General features: G+C 44.1%; 1 protein-coding gene across 2 annotated transcripts; it reads right to left on the minus strand.

Annotated features, from left to right (window-relative positions):
* Positions 1 to 4,591: 4,591 nt before the first annotated feature.
* LPAR3 (lysophosphatidic acid receptor 3) lies at positions 4,592 to 17,917 on the minus strand. 2 transcript variants are annotated; one of them, XM_049808839.1, is made up of 3 exons: positions 17,417 to 17,917; positions 13,949 to 14,706; positions 4,592 to 6,854 (listed from the first exon to the last, which is right to left on the minus strand). In XM_049808839.1, the coding sequence occupies exons 2-3, from the start codon at positions 14,682 to 14,684 to the stop codon at positions 6,505 to 6,507; spliced, it is 1,086 nt and encodes a 361-aa protein (XP_049664796.1). In that variant the 5' UTR covers positions 14,685 to 14,706; positions 17,417 to 17,917; the 3' UTR covers positions 4,592 to 6,504. The 2 variants fall into 2 exon arrangements, with proteins under 2 accessions (XP_049664796.1, XP_049664797.1); XM_049808840.1 differs by lacking the exon at positions 17,417 to 17,917 and having other exon boundaries at positions 13,949 to 14,790.
* Between the last annotated feature and the right edge of the window lie 7,197 nt (positions 17,918 to 25,114).

Genomic DNA, 25,114 nt, shown 5'->3' on the forward strand with positions numbered 1-25,114 from the left:
TTTAATTATTGGTATTTTGACCTTGCAAAAACCCAAAACTAAAATCTCTGCTCAACCATATTTATTTCTTTTTGTGGCTCTCTGGTCTGTGAAATTGGAGGGTTGCTCTAGGACCCAATACTGCTGGAATTTATCTGTTTAGAGAAAAGTGTGGTTTAATCCATGCTTTGAAGAACAAAGCAGAACACACAAAAAAGTTACATGTACTGTGCAAAGCGATTATAAAGAAGAAAATAGGACAAAACAACGTAGGTCAAATTCAGGACATAATCCAACATCATAAATTTGTGCTTATGGGCCCAAATGTTTCCTCTTTAAAATCAACAACTGTGTCTGTGAGGGGCTGATGTGTGAAGGAAGCCAGCCTGCTGCAGCTGCGCCTCTTGGTAAAGGGACAGTTTCCCATAAAGCAGAAACTTACAGTCTAAAATGAGACATTAAATGTCTTCATCTCACAAACGCTGACACACGCAGGACTCCTTTCACAGGAAAGGCTCTACTGAAAGCAACGCAACTGTGCAGAAAGTTAAAGCTAAGCATGCGGGTGAGCAATTGTGAGTTCACAGTCTACGGGCCCTTTATCCCTATAGGCACAAAACCTTATGTTTCTAATTAAATTAACTCATTTATACCTGTGGGAAAATCCCAGCCCAGTATCACAGAGTGCACTGCACAAACAAATACACTGACATTCATAACAACTGATGCATTAACCGGCATTTGAATAGAATCATTTAAGCATTAATAACATTTCCATCTCTGGAGGTCAAGCCTTTTCACTCCCGTGCATTTTGACATCCATTATTAACCGAACATATTCCTAATAGAAGCCTAATTAAAGCCAACACACCAAGCATTTGCTTGCATAAATATAAGCAGAAGCTGGAGATAAAATTAACCCTGTATACTGTGAGAGTCTAGCATGTGCAAAAGAATCTTAACGTTTAGGGTCAAGACGATAGATATATATTCTTAACTATTACACATACAAAATGCAATACTGAGTGAGATCAACAACAATGCTCCCAGGCCAGTATCCCATCTCCTTGCACAGCAGCTTTAGGAGGAAAGCTAAAGAACCTCTCCAGATGAGCAGCACATCCCCAGGAGAACACCTACAGAAACCCCAAGCAAATACTGTGCTTTGAAACATAACTTCCTTATTTTCATATATATCAAAGCAAATCAGGTAAATGAAAGGTCAGGGAAGATAAGTATGCTTCCTTACTCCTGGCCTACAGATAAGCAGAATTATTTTTTCAGGTTTTTTTGCTTGTTTTGTCGTGGGTTTTTAATGGAAATTTTTGGTCTTTTCTTTGGGGTTTTTTTGAGAAGTTAGACCACATATACAGTTTCAATGAAGTTAACATTAAAGTTAAAATACAGCTATTGGTGAGAATAGATGAATAAATGATTTGTGCTTTTCTTATTCTGCATGTAGGTTTTCTCATAGGGCTGTACAGAGTCCTAAGTGCACAACTGGGATACTAGTAAAGGCTAGTTCAGAAAAAAAGCTGTTCCTACCACAGTTGTCTCTGGTAAACATAGCAGAGGTTAGTTTGAAAATTAATTTATTTCAATACACACAGAGGAGAAGATGCATATTCAAAATAGCATACCTATGGGCTGCAAAATAGCCTTTCTAAGTAGGTTGGAAGAAAACAGATGCTTCTGCCTGCTGCAGTGAAAAAACACCCTCAATATTATAAAAAGATGTATAAAAGAAGCTGAGGGACTAATTACTGCTTGAAAGATAAGTAGGATGTCTTAAAGAATAGCTCAAAGCATAAAGGTGCCTAAATTCCTTATCTTCCAAAAGACCTTGGCGGGGGGGAACACTATCATAACCTAATTCCCTGTTTCCAGATGGATTTTTTCTTTTCCCCCCTGATAGAAGTGTGCCTAGTCACTGCAAAGTATAGCATTCAAGGAAGACTCTATTTTACAAAGATTTCTAGAAAACAAATAATCTGTTTGACTCTATATAAGAAACCAAGGAAATAATGCAGCTGCTAGCTCATGACAGGTGGAAAATCTTCTCATTACTAGCAACATATATCATCCAGGGTTATTTTTCAGACCCACTACAGTTCACCATATGGTCTCACAAATTGCTGCACCAGCATAAGGAGGGAGTGGGTGCAAGGGGGGGAAATGGGATCACTTCTTTGAAGTGATTTAAAACATTCATTAGAATTATAGCCTAGGACAAATAACAATTTCCCTGCCTCCTTCTTTTCAATATTTCCCTATATTTTCACTTTTGGGCTCTAATCTTGGAAGCAGCAGTTGCTTTGGCCCAGACCAAAGGCTGACCCTGCACTGCATCTGCTAGGATAGTGGGCAATAGCCAGAACTATAGGGAAAGAGTATAAGAAATATGGCAAGTTTAAAATGACCCTTCCTCCATCAGCTTCCAATAACCAGTAGTTTAGAAATCTTCACGTGGAGTTCACTAGAACCATGAAAGAATCATAGTAGAAGTATTGCTCCTATAGTTAACTGCTACTTGGAAGAAAGTTTTAAGTTATAAAACCAACCAAACATGTATAAATACATATAAAATATAGATCTGAACAGAGAAAGGCACCATCATGTCACATATCTGCAGTAATTATTGCCATTCACAAATAGGTGCACAAGCTGTCATATGCACAAATAGAGATGTATTTCTCCAGTCTGCAGTAATTACTAAAAAAAAAAAAAAAAAAAAAATCAAAACAAAACAAAAACAAAAACAACAAAACAAACAAGCAAACAAACAAAAAAAACACCTATATTGAGGGAAAAGTAGTCATGGTAAAGCAGCCCCAAAGCAGTGGAGAAGCCGTGCTTCAGAGTCACTCAAGCTGTAGCAATTTGGCTGCTCTCCCAGAGGGACCCATCACCCATACCACCTAGGTCAAACTGACAGCACAGATATCAGAGAAACTTCTCTCCCACACATGCAGTTATGAAACAATGATCAGTCTAGCTGCTTATCCAGAAAGATTCAAAAGATCTATCATGTAAAATAAAACCCCATTGTTCCTGGATTTTAATAATAATTCTCTGAAAAGCATCTCTAAGGATCGTGACCACTCAGGCCTTACGGGAGAGCTAACCATAGAGGACAGACCATACATCTTTGCCCTGCGAAAAGCCATGGAACATTTCTTCCTGGACCCACTGATCACCTGGAAGTGCAACTTTGGTTTGGGAGACATGCAGCTGGAAAGAAGAAAAGGAGGAGAACAAGACAAAGGTTTTCAAACCATAATTGCTGTGAAGACGTTGTATTAGAAGTATCTGCTTGCTACTGACTACAGTACAGCAACTCTCAAGGTTCTCGGACACAGAAAGGGCTCCAGCATCACCAGGAACACACAAAACCTTACAACTATCCAACTTAATGGTAACTCTACCTTTGCCTTCCTCTGCCTCCTAAGCATTAACGTCCTCAAGTTTCTATGGGTGTTCACCCTAAAGCATTCCCCAAAATAATGAATTTCATCTCACAGTAGGCTGCACATACATAAATAGGAGCAGGCACATGCAAAGTCAACAGATACCACTATCTGTTATTCTGGGATATTAGTAAAAAAAGGCAACAGGGAAACCTCGCAGAACTTGCCTTCACCGACTGCCCTTTGCCCCTTTTTTTTTTATTTTACTCAAGTACAAATAGTGCTTTAATGTTTTCCTTGAGACAAACTATTCTGATAAATGTTTATGGGGTTAAAAAGAAATTCCCTGCTACGTGAGTAGCTGGATGTTTAGACACTTTGATATAGGAAACATTATACAGTCTCTGCAGCAGTTTGTAGGAAAGTTTGGTGCAAGATCAGTTTTCTGTTCCAGTCATGTTCACGTTGTAATTTATAGTAGTAGACAATGAGGTAGCAGCTCTGAGGGAAACATTGTGCCAAAACAGAGAGCACGACACTGCAAATAATACCATTCACAGAGCACCAGTTTGCAGGCTTCTGAGGGTTGGTTTGTTTGTGTTTTGGGGGTTCTTTTGTTAGCCTTTTTTTTTTTTTTTTTTTTTTTGAGACAACAGAAAGAATAAAAGAGTGCACACCTCAAATCCTCCCACTTACTTGTAGCAAAATGATTGATAATACCTCCCAGATCTTAATCTAGACCAGGAGTCCACTATATGAGGTGCTCTCCAAATAATGCGGTCCTTTACCTTTACAGGAGTCACTTTTTCCTGCTTACCTGCAAAAATCATCCACATGTGGTTAATTTGCAGCCCAAAGCCCAAGCTCTGCAGGAGGGACCTAGTGTTTTCTCCATGGCTGCAGATGTTCCAGATCTTCATCCAACCTCTCTTCATACAGTGAATACACTGCCTAGTATTGCTAGTAAACATGAAAATTTCATTAAAACAACACACCTCCCTCCCTGTGGTAATAGGGACAAAGTTTCCCCACCTTCATTTTCATCTGCAATTTGTTCAGTTTTAGCTTGGATGGATCTGTGGAAATGAGTAAAAGTAACAGCAATCATTTACTGCTGACTGTAGTGCCAGGTAATATTCAATCACTTTCCAAACAGGAAACAAAACAAGTATTTTATTTGAAGTAACATTTTATTTTCTGTTAGTTTTGTATACGGAGCTTCAGCCTAGTTAACACAAACCGTGCACTGCAGGTAACTAGGGACAGGAATGCTTGCATGCTATGCCTTTGCAACACCACCAGCTCTAGAAAGCACCACTTATCATACTTTCCAAAACACCAAACTAACAAAGTAGTATTTGCACAAGAACATTGCATTTAATGGCAAAAAACGTGTAAACCTTTCCAGCATTACTCATAAATACAGCATTTACCTTGAAAGGTTAGGCCATATCCCTACAAGGTAACTGGTGTTATGGGAGACCTCTCTGAACAAGGGCTTGCTGTGTTCACCAGCTAAGGCTTGCTATGAAATGCCCCAGTGCCTTCTACAAAACTGTAACTTGGCCTTTGAGCCAAGTGCTGGTTCTGCTTTGACCAACACAGTCCAGATATCCACATGCAAGTTGCACCAAAGGAAGAATTTGCCCAAACCACAGCTGATCTTTATCTTTCAGCCTCATACAATATGCTCCTGGTGTTGTTCTCTGACAATTCCAAGTGGTCAAAACTTCCGAAACTTTCCAAAGTGACCTCTGGTTGTGGTCAACTGCTTTAATACCAGGCATCAGACTTTCTCTAGGACACCACAAAGGTAACTCCTCTGAAATTAAGACGGGTAGCAGGGGTTTTAGAGTAGCGGGAAATCTACATTCCAATTTTTAATTTAAAAGTTTAGATTTAAGAACTTTACTCTAGAGCTTTAAATTGCTGGATCCTCCATTAGAGCATACTCCATAAGGTCAAAACTACAGCTTTTTGGGCTGTGGCTGCATCAACGCTAGACTCGATTAGTAACAATGCTGAAAAGCCCTTCATTGTTTACTGTTTCATCACCTCTTCCTCAAGTACCTTCCAGTAAGATCTGCTTGCAAATTGGAGGTTAAAGGTGGTCCAGACAAGCACAGACAATCAATGCATACTGTACTCTTGTAGGGGTTTAGCTTGGTTTCAGGCTTGTTTCCTGTAAATAAATTTCTATTTTAAATAGCTTGATTGAACCTGTATATATGTATATTTAAACTTCCCTTAAAAGCTCACCCTCTTAATTTCTCTCAGTGGCATAGCAATTACAGAGGGGTGAGCACACCCATTTGATGTTATCTGGGGAAGTAAGCAATGAGCATAATGAACACAGCCGCACGGCTCTTCTGTTAATCCACCCTCAACGTCTGCCTACACAACAACAGCAGAGAGCTCAATGTATCTCCTTGCAGCATTCATCCCACTATGGAAGTAATAACAGCTTTTGTGCTTTTGGTACTCGCAGGTCCTGACAATCCACAGCTGGACATCCTCATGCACACTGGTGTCTGCTCTGGGCTTCCCATCACAGCCAGGTTTCTGGCATAGTTTTAATAAACCATCAAACTACCTATTTTGAAAGCAAGATAAGGCAAAGAAAGAGAGAAGGTAAGTATGAACTATTTCATGAACTTTGTAAACCAAGAAAACAGGTCACAATTCTGACCAACCACGCCTATAATCCTCCTCAAGATGCACAGAAACTGTTCAGAGCATAAATACTCAATGAATGCCAAGCCTGCACAGTAAGGCAGGTTTATTCTCTCTGTAGGAGCTTAAGGAGGGTCTCACTACATTGCTTACATTTTGGTTCCATGCGCAAAAAGTCTCTGAGATGTATTTATTCCATTCATACGAAAAAACAATTTCATGTACTTAAAAGAAAAAAAGGAGAAAGACGGCAGCACAGAAAGTTTTCTTCATTACAAAGTGTTTTTCCACCAGGCAATTATTTATAAGAACTTTTGTTAACACTGGAGTTTAGGCTCTGGAACGAAGTGGATATATTGTTTACTAGCTTTGCCAGTCAATCTTCTCTTACAAAACCTCACCCTTCCCCCTCTCCTTTTCCAGCCAAGTCCGTCGCTTGAATAGCTCAGGAGTTTCCTTTGTCACCAAGATCTCCTTTTCCACAAATTGTCCCTTGAATAATGCCATCTTCAATGTAGTGCCCCGAAGTATCCGTGCTCCTGCAGAGAACTGTCGAGGGGATCCGCGATGAGCGTCTGTCCTGGCTCTTGTCCTCAGAAGAGCAGCAAATCATCCTTTTCATGGTACCCCACATTTCATCATCTTTGTATGAATAAATTATTGGATTCATGACAGAGTTCAACAGGGCCAGGAGAAGAAACCACCTTTTAACATTCTGAATCCCACAGTAGGTGCAATTCAGACCATCGAGCAGTAAGACGACCAGGCCAGGGGTCCAGCATACAACAAAAGCACCTAGAAATAAAGGAGACAAAAAAAAAAAAAAAAAAAAAAAAGACTTCAGACTGCTAGGGGTTTGGGTTTTTTTTGCATCTGACAAGACTATTGGGTTTATCAAAATTCTACACAAAAATTATAAAAGCAGGAGAGGACAAAATTCTAATGACAGTAGCAAAATTGTATCTACTACAGCTTCTCTGCCAAGCCCCAAGCACGAACAGGGCAGCTCTCAGAAGTCTGCAGGAAGCAAGAATCCAGCTGCTGACAGCATCAGCTCAAACACAAGTGGGGAAAGGTCATCGCAACAGTGATTTGCCCACACTGATAAATAACAAGAGCTCTGGAGCATTAACCAGCAGAGGACTGGTGCTTCGGAGGCAGACTTCCTCTCCACCTCTCATATGCTGGAGGAGAAGAGACCAGGTGGCCCCCTTCTACCGCTGCCACAATATGATCCAAAGGAAAGACGTATCTTCTGTCACACTACAGCTGACTCTGCAACGCTATGGGCATACTGCCCAATTCATAAAACAAGAGTCACATCATTTAAACACGCCCCAGCTGGAAACCCTGCAGCTACTGTAGGATGCACGCCATTGTCTGCGACGCACCAGCGCTGCTGGCTGCCCGGTCAGAGCAGCAGCCCACCTCTCTCCACTGCTCCCTCCCTGGCTGTGCACACTGGACACTTGAGACCCAACAACTGGGATCCAGGAAACAAATTAACTTGTAAACAAAAAGAGAGCAAGAAACGAATAGGTGAGTTAGCAAAGACGAACCAAAAACGTAGCAGTCAAGGCGAAGAACTGAAGCAAAGAACAGAATAAAAAGCAAAAAAAGACAAGAAGGATGAGGAAGCATGAGAGCAGTGATGGGGGAACAAGAAAACTCTGCAAGAGAGGCATTTCCCCAAAAGATAGCAAGAAACCGCAGGACAAGACCAGGAGCAGCAAGATTCTCGTGTTTCAGCTGGGAGGTAGGAATGACAACAGCCCCTGTGAGGAAGAAGTAAGACACAAAGTGATAATAAAAGCTGAAAGAGGCAAAGTAGGACAACACACTCCTCTCCCACCAGCCTGTCCAAAAAAAAAAAAAAAGTTAAAGGGGGAATATGGGAGAAGAGATATTACAGTGAAGACAGCATAGAAATCACAGCTTAGAATGAAATTCAATATTGCGTTTGCATCTTTCCATGTTATTGCGCATCCCCACCATAAAAGCAGAGGTGTGGGCCAGACTGGTGGGGAGGGGGAACATCACAACCAAACGCAGGCCTTGGCCGTGAGCTTGGGAGGGGTCCTGAACTGCCCCATCTGCCCTCCTGCCTCTCCCCGGCACCGCAGCCTGTCATCCCTTGCCTTGAGCCCAAGGAAGGAGTAGCCATATGCATGATAATACTAACCTAGCACAAGCCACAATTGCTGTCTGACATACAGAAATAGAAAATTACAACTCTGCACAGCAGTCACAGTTTGAACAATGTACTGAGGAATTTCCAATCATTTATAACAGCAGAGTTTCCCCTTTTTTGGGCTTCGAAAAAATAATCAGAAAATAAGGATGATAGCAGCTACATGCTAAAAAGCTCTCCTGGGGGTGTTGGTATCTGTCCAACAATTTTGGTAGGGAAAGCAAGTCCGGCTCATTTTTTTAAAGCTGCTGGTTTCCCCGTATCTGAGCTGTGCAAGCAAGCAGTGGGAGGGCAGCCTGGCTCACGGCAGGACCCAGGCAGTGCCAGAGCCAGGACTCGGCAGCACCTCAGGCATCCCATCGGCTGTGCGGTGCGCACGGGCTGCTTTCGGCAGCACTGGGTGCTTATCCCCATCCAGGATTTTAATGGACACTGTGCTCATCTGATGGGCAGGCCATAATGGTATATAAAGTGGATTCATGTGATCTAGTAAGCATTAGGATTGCTGAAAAATGTATCCAGGACAAGGTACCACAGATCTTGCTGCAAATCTATGCTCCTGGAGTCCAGACAAAATTCAACCAATTCAAGTGATTTACTATGTTACAGGCAATATTGTACAGAACAGAAATGCGAGAGACCACCTCCTTCAGAAACTGCATTTTCTACCCTGCTGTACCAAGATCTTTGTGATGCTAAGTACTAATTTCATGGTGTTAGTTTTGAGATACTGGTTAACATCAGTAACATTCCTCCATTGCCCACTGGCATCAGGAGCTGCAAGCTGCTACCACAACACTTGTTTTCTCTGGTCAGTCTCTATACTACACACAGGTTTGGCTCCAGCATGCTGAGTAAGCAGTTGTGACACCAACTCTCTCTTACGGTCTACAGCGGAGAAAACACGGTACTGATTCATTGCCCTGGGGTTCACCAGCAAATCCCACCCGTTTCAACAAGCACTGGAACCAGACCACCCAGACAACAATACTGTGTCTACGCCAGTGTCTCAGTTAAGTATTTGGACAGAGAGCCTTCGCTAGCCACCAAGGGTCACTGGCAAAGTTGCCAACACACCAGCTCCATGCAGAAATTAAGATGGTAACAAACCCTCCTTAGAACAAGCACTGAAAGCATTTTGACTACTTGTACCGCAAAGCATGCAAGGTCCAACCCTGCTTTCATGAAGTCAGCAGGAGAGGAAACAGACCCCAAAGCCACGTTTTAACAAAAGACACAGAAATCTCTCCTTCAAACAAAACCCCAAGATTGCAGGCAAGATTAGTCCATGAACTCCTAGGATGTATGCCTGTCTACCTATACAGGCAAAGGTTTCAGTGGCAAAAGTAAGGGAAGATAGAAGACAACTGAGGCATCTCTCTGCACATTTACCCTGCCCGACAACTGAAGACAAGGGTAGGGGGCAATGCAGTGACAGCGTCAAAGTTACTGGCTAGTGCTTTCATGGGGCTGTTGCTTTGACTCCATCAAAAATACAGTTTGCTGTGTATGGAGGCAAAACAAGTGATTCACACCCTGCTCTTAGCCACAGAGATGAAAGCAAGGCATGGCTCAGACTCGCAGCCTTGCTCGGATTTTGCTATTTTTTACCACAGAGCTTTCAGAGGGAACCATGGTTAAGCATAAATATATACCTTTGTCTTGGCCCTTCAGCAATTTTCTTGTTTGCAGACTTTTTATCCCATAGGAGCTCCTCTCTCCCTGACAAAGTGCCACACTCCAAAAAGAATTTCATTTCTGGGACTCTCCAAAATTCACAGAAGTGACATGAAGTACAGCCTGGCTGCAACATGGATAAGAACAACAGCTCTGAGTCTTCCCACTGGATTACAGAAGATCAGGTGTCACGATGCCTCAAGGTTAGTTTGAGGATTTTCCATTAGATTTAAACGTGGATTTTCTTGTAGATTACATCATCTCTGTTTGAAAATTAATTCCTGTGTACCTGGAAGCACTCCTGATGCTTCGGCAGCATCATGTCATAACACTGCACATCAAAGCTGTTCCCGAGCATGGCAATGCTGAGGGGGAAAAAAAAAAAAAAAAAAAAAGGATGGAAAAAAAAAAAAAAAGAGGGCAGTAGCTTCCAGTTGCCTTTGCCACATGTGCACCCAAGTTAAAACAGCAAGTTACCAATTAAACTATAAATTCACTGAAACTGAAAATCATCCACCCCAAAGCGGCTATTTCAGCAGGAATCTCACTGCCAAGTTCAGATGAGCTACCACATACACACCACCTGCAAGTCACGTACCTGCACACCTGCGGCCGCCCTTCTTCAAAGCTACAGTCACAGGCTTAGCTAGGACGATGCCACAAGGTCAGCCTAAGAGAACTTTAGTCCCTTTTGCTAGGTGTCCTGGTTTCAGCTGGGATAGAGTTAATTGTCTTCCTAGTAGCTGGTATAGCGCTATGTTTTTGAGTTAGGCATGAGTTAGGTAGTTTATCTATCCCAGCTGAAACCAGGACACTAGGTTTCACATCTTCCAGTTTCAACCAGATCACTTCTTACGGTTCAGCATGCCAAAGGAAAGCCTTGCTCCTAACACGCGATGGACCATTTTAAGGGTTATGGTAGAAAAAGGTAGGTGGCGGGGACCTGAGTCCCAGCCTCTGGAAGGGGCCATCCAAGCCCAAAGGGTGGTACAAAAAGCCACCTGCAGCCGTGATCACCGCGGATCCACGAAGCCACACTGAAACCCAGATTCCCCCAACTCTTTAACCGTCGGGCCGCAGGAGGAGAACGCCCCGAGAGGAGAGCGATGTTCTGCTGGAGGGGCAGCCAGCCCCGCGCCCGGCCTCCCCGACCAGGGAGGTGGAGCAGACGGGAGCAGCGGCGTGCCAGCAGCACCCAGCTACACGCAGCCTCCTTCCACGCAGCAGCGGGGCAGCAGGATTTTCTCCCAAACGTCCCACGAAACCGACGGGGCACATTAACGAGAACTCTTGTTCTCATCATGCTTCACCCAGCAACAGAGCACCTGGGAATTACTTTTAGTTAAGACCGTGTCGGGCACATAACTCCAAAGTATTTTCAGGTATTTTGGAACAAGCCATTAAAAATAACTGCCTTGGGCAAAATCCACACGCTGCGTATAGCTGTAGGTACTTTGGTCACTTGGTGACGCCTTTGGTAACTGGAGAGCTCATAAAACATGCTATTCAGTTTCCAATACATTTTGCACAGTGTGCTTGAATGCCTGGGCCAGGAATGCACATTTCAAACTGTTCTAAAAAACAAATTTTCATTCCTAGAAAGAAACGTTTATAAAAAGCCTCTCAGAGTCAAATTTTGGAGAATTGATATGAAGGAACGTGCCAAGATACACTTCCTCTGACACAGGAGTTTGGGGTAGATCTTGCACACAGCAACACATGCGCTAATTCAACTTCTTTGGAAGAAGGCTCTGTTTTGATTTTGTTCCTGACTGACAAAGTAAATACACAAAATTATCATCTCTAAAGTAGCACTCAGGCTTTCTAAGTTAAATTTGCCTGGCCCAGCATACAGTATCATTAAATACTTTGCCTGAATTATAGTTTAATCTGGTGGCTGAAAAACCATATTCTGTGAGTAAGAGAAAGCTAATGCTGATCTTTAAATCAACCCATAGTCCCAAGGCCCCTCTCCCTAGTAAAAGAAAGAGTAAGTTGAAAATGAAGTTTAGAGTAGGGTTTATTTCCACGCAGCACCACAGCCGTGGTGACCACTGAAGAAGACCTGCCACAGGCTAAAGGACCGTGAGGGATTAACAAACGGCAGCCACCATCGCTGTCCTTCCAACTCCCACATCAGTCGGCTGGTTGTCCTCCCCAGAGCACAGACCACCTCTGCTCCGACCTGCAAACACGCATGGGTGGCACCGACAGCTAGTGTTATTCCAACACTCGCTCAGCACCCTCCAACTTTGGCTTACACAAACCAAAGCAATATTAACTATATAAATATAAATTAGACAAGGCTATGCATGATGATTTATTTTTATGTGACTTCCCAGAAAGCAGCCTGCTATTCTGCCTTCATAGAAATGCTTTTTGGAAGCGCTTTTCTTTTTGTCTCTTTCTAATGCAGCAGTTAACTACAGTCTACCCGATGCTTATGCATTAGGGCAGGATCATATCTGAAGCAGTTCAGAGCTTTTCCTGCAGGGATTTTCTCCTTCCAGGTGGATGGTTCAAGTGTCACTGCACAAGAGCTTCAGGTGGGGCTTAAATCTTGCCCCTGCAAGTCAAGGGGGGACAGGAACAACCACCACACTGTCTCTCTATAGGTGCCGTAAAATCAAGGGGAAAAAAGGAAAGACAACTGGAGAGGGATTTAGAAGGGAAAGGCTCTGGCAGTGGACAAGCCACCTTAGAAGACACAGGAGTGTAAGTGAGAACCTTGTACTTGCTTGAACCATCAGTTCACTTTCATTTCCAAGGTCAGGCACTGTAAAGTTTAACTGATCTCAGCTTCTAAAGCATTTTAAAACGTCATTTGGTACACAAAGGTTTTGTGTTCTACAGCACTATTTTGGGGGGGGGGGGGGGGGGTAAGGGTAGAGAAAGAGAAGAAAAAGAACCAGATACCAGACTATGGTGCAAACAGCATCCATAGACCACAAGGGGAAGGAAGTGTCCTCAGCCTGAACTTCCTACCCTGGCAACTCCCACCTCCATGAAAAGTGACACTTTTCTCCCAGATCTCTCTAGTACTACTGTGCTGCAGTACAACACAGCTGCGTCCCAGGTATGCATGAACACCAGCTTCCCCAAAAGCTCCAGCCTTCCTGTGCTGCCTCATACAACATCAGAACAGTTGTCAGAGCAGTAAAGCCATATTTGTGGTTTTAGAGTCCCCCACCACCTGCGCCCAGCTTCACAAGTGTCCTGGTGTGTCCCCCAGTTCCACCTGCAGCAAGCCACACTCCCGTGATGCCTGGCTTCTGGAAAACACCTTGGTCAGATTCAAGTCCTCGTGGGGAAAATACGACTAATCATCTGCTCTGTGCATCTCTAATTTAATAAGCAGCTACATCACAACTAGCTGATGAAGTAATCCGAGCTGCCCAAATATCAACAGTGTCTCTAGGGCAGAATCCAGGTCAATCTCCTGTCACGGTCTAGAGATGCAAGGCCATACTCTATCATCATCTGACAGTGTTTTGTACTACGCAATCTTCACAGAATGAAGGTGAATTCTCCCCTTGCAAAGCAAGTATCTGTCAAAGTCACAGACCCACCAGGCATCCCCTCCTTTCCCCAGGGAAGGTGTGTTTCCAGGGGGAAGCCAATAGGAAGAAGTGCAAAGAAAACTATCCACATCCAGCCATAGGATTCATGGCCTCGTGCAGATATTAAAGAACATTATTTTGAAAATGTTCTACTAGGTAGCTGTGAATCTTCACAAGCCTTCCTCCAAAGTGATTTTTTTTTTTATTCCTCCCCCTGCCCCCCAAACAAACCCCTGTAGGTAACTTGTGTTTTGTAACAAGCTACCTACAAAATAGAAACACTTTTCTTCTGCATGTTGACCAGTCCTCTACTTTGCATTTCAGTGAGATGTTTTTTGTTTTGGTTTAGGGGGTTGGAAGTTTTTTGTTTTGTTTAAAAAAACCCAAGCAAAACCAAACCAACACACAAACCTACTCATTGGCACTGCCAGCCTTGCACGCCATGGTTTGTAGTCTCTTACCTAATAGAGTCATGACAGTCTTCATAAGCTTCACAGGGGTTCTCCTACGGCTAATGGACCCACTGGTGTGCGATGACAAGACATTAGTTTTCCTCTGGACATACATGTAGATTCTTATGTAAACCACCACCATAATGAAGAAGACGACTAGATTTAAGACACTCCAGAACACCAGGTAACTTCTGCTGTAAATAGGTGCCAGGGATGAACAGGCAGTAATGTCACAGAGGCAGTTCCAACCCAGGGTGGGAACAGCTCCCATGAAAATAGCAATGGCCCAAATTGATATAATTAAAAAGGTGACTCTCTTCTTTGTGAGATTACTGTGGATCTTCATCCGCATTATCGACATGTGCCGCTCAACAGCTATGACGAGAAGATTCACCAGGGAAGCTGTGAGGCTGGTGTCCAGAAGACCCTGACGCAAAAACCAGCGGTTAACAGTTAAAGTCTTAGACACCGGGCCAGTGTTGAACATCAAGAAGACATAGGCAATTCCAGCAAAAAAGTCTGCAGCAGCTAAGTTGGCCAGGAGATAGTAAAAGGGAAAATGAAACCTCCTGTTCTTGACCACAGCTGCTATGACCAATGAATTTGAAATGAAAATAAAGAGGCAGAAAAATGTCCCAAAACACAGAACAACAATAAGCTTTGGCCCTGTCCACTCATCTACTGTGTCAGTGTTTGTCTTGTTGTAGAAAAAGTCCATGCGCTTATCATAGTAGCATTCATTCATCCTGGATTAAAGCCCCTGCATCCTAGGAAGGATGGAAGGGGAAAAAAAGAAAGACGGATTAAAAATCAACTATTGGTCCTTGCTTCAATCACCATTCTTAACAGCCTTTTTTTTTTGGGGGGGGGGGGGGGGGCGGGGAAGTGATAGGACAGGGTCATGAGAGGGTATATATTTGGAGGCCTTAAGTAAACATTTCATATTGTACAGAGTTAATGCAGAAGAAGATACTGTGTCCACTGAAGGACTGCAGCGCATGAACCAGGAATTTTTAAAAGACTTACCTGCTTACAAAACAGTCCCTTTGCACTAGCAGTCATACCGTACAGGCAACAAAGTGGAAGTTAAGAGGTTAAAAGTGACTTTCTGGAGGTCACAAAGAAAACCTGAGCGACAGCCAAGCCATGCTTGCTGTGAAATCCCATGTTTGAGCCACAGCCCCGTCATTATTTCCATTTCTCAGTGTATCCAGTCAGGACAGGGAAGCATAAATCAAAACTCCTCCATTTTACTGACTAAGCAATAAAAGGCCTGTTACTGGAAACGTATTTTTTGGTTTTTCAATTATATATTAATAAATGTAAAAATGTATGTATATAAGATGCTACAGGCATATATATTCTGAGCACATGCCTATTATTTACTGCTACAGGATTTAAATAAATGTGCTGAAGAAGGAAAAATACATGCTACATATTTGACTACCCTACAGCCAGACATTATTTTATTGGGCTGTCAACCCAGAGCCCTGTGAGCAGTACACAGCCCAATTACCTTCAAAACCAGAACACAGTTCCCTACCCAACCCCAGGATCAAGCAAGACCCAGCAACAGCAGTAGTGCTGGGCTTCTTTTTCTTATACCCACTCAGCACTATTTTGGACGCCGGGCTATTAAACGTGATGGAAGGGGGAGTCCGTGTGCCAGATTACATCACACTTCAGCTACTCCGGTGAGGTCAATGTCAGCTGCCTTGGCAGTTTTACTGCCTTTATTACGAACCAAACTGAACTCGAACTAATTTACACAGGCAGATCCGACAGCAATTACTCGTCCTGACCAGACCCCGTGCAGGGTCTCGCAGCCTAGTAGGGAGAGTTTGTGTCAGACCATCGCTAGCCCGCACGTTCGCTGTCAGTATCCGAATGAGGGTTTTAAAAGTGACTTCACTAACAGATATTGTATAGTTTTATCAAAGCCTAGGAACCCAACCATGGCGCAAGATCCTAATCACATTAGGTATTACGCAGAGTTGCAAACCTGCGCCTGACTCTAAGGCCAGCGAGGAGGAAGTATCGGGATACAGAGCTGCAGGAGAGGCAGCAACGCCAATAGCTTTTGTAAGGCTCCTTGTGAGCGATAGGCTAGGCGGAGCTGAAAAGAAAACAAACCTGCAAGTGGTTACAGGCAGAAAGATACAAAAAAGGATAAGCTTTTCACCTCTGCAGCTAAAAATCGATCACAGATAAAGATCAGATTCACTTAGTCTATTATTACCCTGTGGTTACTTAACAGTTATATCTCGTCTCTCCACAGACTGGGAAGCAAACTAAGCAATCCCCAGCAGGCTGGCTAACAAGCCACATTTATATTGAAGGTTCCTTCCGAGTTTTAAGATAAAAAGGTTCATCTTCTGTTGTTTAAAGTATGCTACTCATTATTTCTCTCATGCAATATTTGCACTGGATAATTTTAAATCAACTTACACTATTCCATGATTAGTATTTCCAGCAAAGTGAATTTTTTTATTATTATTATTTCATTTTTCTGAACAAGCTCCTTAGCCTTTTTTTCTTAGTTCCCACCCTACATCTAGTAGTCAACACGAAAGCAGGCTGCTTGACATTGTTGTCCATTTTATCACCCTCAAGAACCTTAGGCAACCACTTCTTTTATAAAGGACTATATTACTTAAAACATCGAAGTCAAGTACATGGTCAGAACTAAGAACAATTACTTAAGGACAAGAAGTGGAAGGAAACAAGTAAATCATACCTTGTGCTGAAATATTACAGAGCATCCCTACATCTAAAAATAAAAAAGCCTCAGCAACTCAGATCCACTGTAAGGAGTCAACCAGAATTTAATGCCTACTGCTCCCTGTGCAGGGCAGTATGGTAGAGTTGGGCAGTCAGTACATTCCCAATTCCCACCTAGGAAGTACTCAAAAGTCAAGTTAAGTCTGTAAGTGACCAAGAAGTCCCTGCGGAGCTGCAGACAACAGCTCCTCAAGCAGCTGAGTGCTGGGAACCCTGCCAGACAAGATGGCTCTGCTCTTACCCACCGAGGCAGTAAAGGACTTGCTGAGCTTGACATGAAGCTTTTATAGAACAGCCCAAAGGCCTGCAAACAGAAGCAGCATTTTGGGCAAGAACGGGGAGGGGGGAGGGGGGGGGGGGGGACCCACGCAAAAAAAAAAAAAAAAAAAAGCAAAAAAAAACCACAACTGTGAAAATTGTAGGGAAGGTTTTCTGAACATGTTGTATCTTACTGTGTAATCATCTCAACAGATGAATCTCTTTTACTTGCAGTGATAGGAGAGTAAAGAGATCCGCAGATACTTTTTGCATCTCATCTGAAGAGCAAGCTTAAAGAAATCCAAAATATCAACTATGAACTTATTGTAAATACTTCAGCTTATTTAGACCCCATCCTCATTTCAAGTAGTACCCAAAAAAAAGATAAATCACACATCCATAACTCTCCACCAAAATAATCACACTACAAACACTCACTGTCACACAGCAGAGCTCAAACAACAAATGATTTTGAAAGAGATGTCTTGAGGTGTTGAGATAAGGCAGGAGGGAGTAGAAAAGCATCCAGCTGAGGTCTCAGGGTCACAGGGCAGATTCTGGAGATGTCCAAAGGGAAGCTGCTCCAGTTCAACTACTGCTTCGGTGCTAGTTTGCATCCCAGTCCTTCAGAGCAGAGATGTAGCACTTGGCTGTCGGTACCAGCCTGTATAGGAAAAGCACTTGTCACGCCAGGGTCCTTCCAGACAGTGGTTTATTTCACACCTTCATTTTATTTTAAGTCCTCCCAGCAGAACTAGCCTGGTCTCAGAGGAGCTGTGCAGCTGTGACAGAGCTATGCAGCTGTATCCTCAATGGTCCTGCCCCAGCCTGCACCAGGCACGACAGATGTGTGATAGAATATCCCATGTTTCCTGGCATATCACAGTTTAACACGTTGCAGGGCTTTATTTTCCAGGTCTTCTCTTCTGCAGCCAAATCAGAGACAGGCTTAAACTTAAAAAGAAAAAAACAACACCCTTAAATATTACATATTTCAGATTTGTTTATTAAGTACACACGAATTTGAAGATTCAGGCAAAATATTGTTCATCACAGTTTTACAAATAATAAACTCAAACGGTAGAAAACCAGCTAAATTGGTCAGCCCGGCCTTATGAAGACAACAGAGAGTCTTAGAGTCTGCAGCACAAAGCTCCCCAGTTCTGCTGCTCACTTTGTGAAGAATTGCCTTCTTTTGCTTTGAAAGTAGCTCTCACAAGCTTGATACTTCTCATTTTTTATGGGAAAGGACAGCAAACAATGTCCATTCACCTCTTCTATGGCACTTGGTATTTCACAGCCCTCCATATAGACCTCCAGAAGCTTGTCAGCAGTAACCACATATTGCATGTTCTACAGGTGGGTTGAGCTATTAGCTTGCCACAAGTCACTCACAAGCAAATGCATTAAAACTTTGCAAGTGCCAAGAGCATACCCTTGTCAAAAAGGTTCTTTTCCTTATTTCAATCTATTTAATTACTTCAGTTCAAGCAGTAGAGGCTACAAAGATCAGAAACTGACGGACTGTGAAGTGTGTTTTCCTCTACCACTCTGAGTAAGCGTAAGCTTTGAGTGGGAGAAATCATCTGTTCCAAGAATCTCAAAGGATTTGATTCAGTTAAACTGCTTTCAAATGCAAAAGCACGCATTAAGAATTCTTCCCAATCCAGCACATCTTGAGCTCTGTTTGTCTTAAAGACAGCTTGTATATTTGAATTGATTTTAAATTCCTCTATGTAAGTGCGACTTGTATCAAGTTAGAGGATGTTCTTCACCATTCTTAAAATAAAAGTCAAGAATTTGCATGAGTATATAGGAATATATTATACTAGCTACCTAAATAAAGAGTTCGTGAAATAAAACATCACCTAGATAATGTTTTGAACAAAAGCTTCAGTTAGTTGCAAGCTAACATGCTTTAATAGTTGTTATTCAATTAGAATCTAGTTTACTTAAAGAAAGTTACTAAAAATCTGTATCTTTATAATGAAATCTAATATCTGTCATTTAAATCAAGGATTTTGCTGATTGAAACTGTGATTAAAATCACCATAAGTCACTTGGATTCAAAATAAAATTTGGCCTGTAAGTCAGCTCTCAGTTGAGTTACTCACATTAACGCAGACATTTCTGAAGGAAAACTCAAATAGTATTTTAACGAGAAGGTCATTACAAAGTTTAGCCTGCAAACCATAATGCGATTCATGGCACACCCCATTGGTTTCCTGCCTCTTTCCTGTCCATTAAAAACCAAGTTGTTTCAATACATTGGCCACAACCTTATTGAAGGGTTGGCATCAGTTTGGGGAACTTTGATGGCCTCTGCCCCGCTCCTGTATAACGCAACAGGGAGGGAGCGGACAAGCACGGGCTGGCACAGTGAGCTACTGTGAGCGGATTCAAGCCGAGTCTGCAGCTGGGCAGGGAAGCCCATAGAACAGGACTGAACCTATGGGAGGACTATAGCAGTGAAGTCCTATAGCAGGACTGAAAGTTGGCCTGGGTAAGGGGCGAGGGAAGTCTGCCCAGGCAGAACCCCAGCCCCAGGGTACTGCTGGTTCTCCCGCGCTGGCACAGAGATTTCTGTGCAGAAACGCAGGCCGGTTCAGCATCCAAAACGATACGCTCTGGAACAGAAGGAGAGAGCGCGAAGCCGGTACGGTCCGGGCAGGTCCGTGGGATGGCACAGAGGAGCGAGCTGTGCTCAGGCTCAGCCTGCGAAGCGGGCAGGCTGCCAGGCTACGCCACAGCACCGCACTTCCCTGCCTCCCCCCGTCCATCAGCAAAGACGAGGTATTAAATACTGATCTCCAAGATATTTTGAAACTTTTTACAAAAGTTGCTCTTCGGAAAGCCGAGTTCGTCGTACTGACTGAGCACAGGCATTGGTGGCAGAGCAAGGAAGCAAGTCACTCGAAACACTCTCTTTGCATTCAGACTGTCACTGCAGAGAAATATTACGCAGCAGCAATTGCCTATCTGCACGTACTGCTTCAGCTTTTCGAACTGACCCCACAAGCAGCAGAGGGCCCTTGATAACAGCACCACGGAAGGAGTGTCGGGAGGCCAGCAGACCACTCGGCCCCTGCCAAGGGCTCCCCGCGGCAACGCTCTTGCTTGCCCGCACCCTGTGCCACAGGCAGCCACAAACGCCCTCTGCCCCTTCCTCCTCTTCTGGATAAACCACTGGTGCTGCTGTTATTCTCCTTGTTACTGAAAAGCTCTCTCGCGCCTCATTCCCACGAGGAAGGCGCAGGCAGGAGAAGGAAGCCAGGGCACTTGGGCAGCCAAGCTATACACACAAGTAGTACCAGTTCAGAAAGGGAATCGGTTCCTTGTTCCCCTCCACACCCTGCGTACATGTATGGCCACGGGGGAAAACACAGCCAAATGATTGCACAGTAACCCAAGAAACCCATTCACGTTACCTCGGCTTAGAAAGAAATACCAGTGCAGAAAAGGGTGTGTAACACAGCAGAGGCCAAAAATGTTAATATATAACTGTAAGAAGTTGTGTGAGGCAAGTACTCTCGTTCGCTTTTAATTGTCTTTAATAGTTAATTGATATTATAACAAAAATCAATCTAGAGGAACAAACTGGAAGGAAGCACATACAGCTCACGAAGGGATGCCCAAATACCTCAGTCTAAACTAAGGCTTTTTTATCTGGTACTATTAAAAGGATGCAATGGAAGCCAACATTCATTTAAAAGGCTTCACAGAGACAAATTGTCTCAGAAGTAACCATTTTACTTTTTGTTTATTAAGGAAATTCTGTGGGCACTGCCTGTACTTGGAACCGCATGCTACATGGTCCACTTCAAGGAACTGAGAATACTTTTTAAAAGCCATTTTTTAAATTCAGCTTTAAAAACTGGAAAAATAGTTATTCTTAAAAAAAAAAAAAAACCCGCAAGGCTCAAGGAGCAAGTTTTTAATCCAGAAAACTCAATAGCAAGAGAATCTACTTCTGGTTGTATTTGGCTATGGTTTGTTTGGGGGTTTTTTGTAACTTAAGTATCCCCAGATAATCCAGTATCCTCAGATAACTGACTGAACTTAAATCAAGCACACACAAGCAGTCTTCAATGCCTCTTAGAATAAGCAGAGCAGAGTGCCACATCCATTTCCACTCCAAGCCTGCTTCACCTACATAATGCTAACTTGATGGAAGCTACAGCAGTGCTTATACTTCCACCACAGTTCTGGTCACTTCCAGTAATAGTCTATTTTAATAGCATCATCTTTTGGACTGAAAAGGGAAGGGAGTGAGGTGAAGGGAATCAAGATGATTCTTTGGCAACTCTTACATACCAGTGGTGGAAACATCTAAGGTTCTTTTATTTATCATATATCCTACTTAAAATACCAAGGCTATATGATACAAACAAAGGGTCTTAAGAAAAGTATTAAACCTACCAAAAACGTAGAACCTTAAGGCTAAGTTTTTAAGTTGCAGAGAGAGAAAATAGTACCACCAGCCATGGACCCCAGCGCTCTGTACACACAGACTGATAAGGGGCTTAAAAAAAAAAAAAAAAAAAAAAAAAAATCACTCTCAGGGCACAGAAGTGTCACCCTGTGCATGTATGGGACAGCGCTGTTCCTCCACGAGCCACTGCAGACTGGCACGGGCAGCTGAACTGTGAAGCACAGAGATACAGGGGCACCTACACCAAGGTATTACAAAGCTCAGGCTTCAGCTCCTGAAATGCCCTTAGTACAAAGCTGCTCTACTGCACTAAATTGCTTTTTAAAGCTCTGATCCACTGCAGAAAGTTGTTAGGGACAAATACTAAGTAACTCGCTAGTTACCACAAGTTTAGACTTCAGACTTTGGTAATTTAAGACTTTCTGAAATTATGGTTTACTAAATCTATATATGGAGTTCAAACTAAAAACTTCACTGCAAAGCTTTCATTTAGTCTCCTTTAAGTGTGGTTCTGGAAGGAGCTGGCAGGTCATCCTATAATGCGGAAACAGACACAGCATTTAAAGTATTTAAAAGCCATTCAAACAGGCCATACATTGTGAAACATGCCTAGAAGAAAATACCTGTTCTGCTTCTAAACTAAGTTTCCCATTTCTGCAGAACTTCCAGGTCTGCTCAATGATCACTATCAGCTCCATTTTACCGTTCAACAAATCAGCTTTCTTTCACAAAACCTACAGAATGCGAATAGAGGCTATTTCAGCAGTCACAACCAAGTGAACTTTTATTGTTTATTTTCAGCACATAGCTGATGACAACCTGAACCAGCCACTGCTGATTAAAACAAGCCACCTGACTATCTGATCCATTAACAGATGCAGAGCCCTGGTTTGTAAGCAAACAATTCAGTGGAACTGGTAGAAACGGTGGGCTCCAAGAAATATTTGGTAGAGACATGGAAGTGGACCTAGTGGCTTAAAAGTAGAATCCAGGTATGTGAATCTTTAAGACTAATACCCAAGAGCAATATATTTTCTATGATGTCAAACCTTATACTTCAGAGCTTTTATTTCATTATCTGATAGCACAAAGAATATGCTGGAGAATGTTCCAAAATGGTTAATGGTCATAATAGCACAGGACGGTAAGGATACAGTCAATCCAATTTGTCCGGAACTATGGTCTGGCGTTCTGCAAAAAGCCACATATATCTTCGAGCTTTACTTGCTGATAAGAGCTGCTGCTGCTTTACTGATTGAATTTTTTTTAAAAAAAATTGCACATTTCATTTTCAGCCCACAGATAAACTTAATGAAATCAGATTTTTCACCATATGACTTGATTTGAGTTGCACTTCCTACTATGCCCCTTCGAAGACTGTGAGAGCACGCAGGAAACCACATACTCTGCACCGCTTAAAGAACAAAGCTACAGCAATGCACCTTACCGATTTGTAACCAGAAATGTCTTTTTCTAGGTTCGTATTATAGAAGGGAGAACAGACCTACTTACACGACCTCTGGAAGCACAGAAGGACAAAACCGTGGGGTTTTTTTTTTTTTTTTTTCCTTAAGGAGAAAAACCTAACCAAAAGATACAAAGCAAAATAACGTCATTGTATTTGTCAGTGTCTTGCGTAGATCAAGACGATACCTGACTAAAAGCTTCATGAAAGAACCTGTACACCCCCCGGGCGGTACGTACACTTACTCCCGGTGCCTCGGCGGGACCCGACACACGCGCAAATCCAGCGCTGGGCAACCGAAGCGTCAAATCGAGAGGAGCTCGCAGGCGTACGTGGAGGAGGTACCCGCACTTTTACATACGCATGCCATACTTATGTGCAGGGAGGCGCGCAGACGATGCGGCGCGCCGCGGCACCCACGCCGGCCAGGGCTCTGCCTCCGGCGGAGTCGCGGCCAGCGCACCGGCCGCCGCGGGGCAGCCCCCGCCGGCACCCCGCGGGGCTCCGCTTCCCGCTCACCGGCGAGGGGCGGCGGCCGGCGGCCGCGACTCCGGCGTAAGCGAGGAGAGGGGAAAAGGAGGAAAAAAAAAAAAAAAAAAAAAAAAAAAAAGTTTAACGAAGCCGCCGAAAGTTTTGTTCTGCCCGACTAGTAGGAAGATCCCGAACAAGTCCGCGGCGAAGGTGTTCCCTTCGTCCGCCGCCGGCCCCGGGAGGCGCCCCCGCGGTCGGTGCCGGGCCCCGCTGTCCCGTCCGCCCGCGGCCCCACTCACCGGCAGCCCCCGCAGCGCCGCCGCCGCCGCCGCGCCGAGCGGGCCCGCTCCCCGCCCCGCGCCGGCCGCTCCCCGCCCCGCGCCGCCTTCACCCGCCCGGCGCTGCCCGGCCCCGGCGCCGCCCGGCGGCTCGGCCGCTCCCCACCTGCCCCCCGGCGCTGCGCCGGAGCGGGCGGCGAAGGCTTCCCGCGGTGCGTTCGCTTTCTCCCAGGTGCGGGGTCCGGCTCCTCCAAGACGCGGGTAGAGCCTTCGAGCGAGCGAGGGAGGGCTGCGGAAGGCGGACGGGCCGTGCTGCCTGGGAAGCCCCATCAGAAGGTCCACCGTCATTCACGCTTTGGGAAACAAAAGCAAAGCCCCGATAAAGCAGCGGTAGCTTCCCCGAGTAGATCAGGACGGTACGGGCAAGCGTACGCGCCGCTTCCTTCCAGCATCCCTTGTCGCTGTTCTTTTCGGCATACTGTAAAAAGCAAACAAGACCCACCTCGCACCCAAGGCGGCGATACGGAAACCTTGAGGCCCACGTCCGCTCCAAAGGGCAGGACCAAGCACACACAGCTTTGCCGTGAGGGACAAGCCAAACTCAAATGTAGGAGGTGGTAAATTTATCTGAAGATGGTCATCAGATGGATCTGACCCATTGCTACCTGCCCGAGTCATTGACCGAGACCAGGCACGTATCCAAGGAGTACAGAGCTACTCGGGGGTCTGCTCAGAGCTGGAGAGCTGACAAAAGAAAATCCCAGCAGAAATGTTCCGCTTCTCAGAAATCCTGCTAATGATTACAGCATGAAAGCTAGACAGAGCGTTAAAGGCTTGGTGGAGCCTTGCACGTGAACATTATACATGAAATGCCAAACAGCCTCTGCTCCAGCAGCTTTCTCCTGTTTTATCCATAAAGGGAAGGCCCCAACATAAGAGCCCAAACTCTTATCCACCCTGTCCCCCTCACTTGAATGCTCACCTTGAAGATGGCTCAGGAAGCTTTCTTCTCCTTCCCGCCTGTTTCTTTCTAATGCAACCTTCTCGCTGCCTTCCCATCCATTTCTCTCCTCCCTTTGTTAAGCAGTGAGTGAAAGCTTCTTATTCCCAAGGTACCAGACAATGAAAAGCAACAGCTTATGTTCAGAACGCTTTGCAAAAGCTTATGCTCCAGTTCTGCTTCCATTACTGTGCACCACCTCCTTCGCAGCTGGAGTGGGACCACCTATCATTCAGCAACTGTATTCGAATCTGTATTAATGCAGAATTAAAAGTCAACATATGCCAGATTTCCTGTTAAGTTTAACCTCTGTGGAATAGAGAGCCAATGAGAAGCGCCAGCAAGTGGCTCTTATCTTTATTCCAAGAGAAAAAAAAAACACCAAACAGATGGTGAAGACACAAATTGGTTTCTACAATACATTAGTGACCTGCTGAAGCAGTACTCTAGCTAGCAAGCAGCCCTTATGATTTAAAAATCAATACTGGAC

Source organism: Accipiter gentilis, chromosome 8 (assembly GCF_929443795.1).
Source record: "Accipiter gentilis chromosome 8, bAccGen1.1, whole genome shotgun sequence".
Classification (NCBI taxonomy): Eukaryota; Metazoa; Chordata; class Aves; order Accipitriformes; family Accipitridae; genus Astur; species Astur gentilis.

Excerpts from the sequence above, each read along its gene's own strand:
- LPAR3 (XM_049808839.1), bottom strand. The coding sequence starts at position 14,684 with ATGAATGAATGCTACTATGATAAGCGCATGGACTTTTTCTACAACAAG. Across the intron at positions 6,855-13,948 it reads GACTGTCATGACTCTATTAG|GTGCTTTTGTTGTATGCTGG; the intron begins GTAAGAGACTAC and ends CTTTATTTCTAG.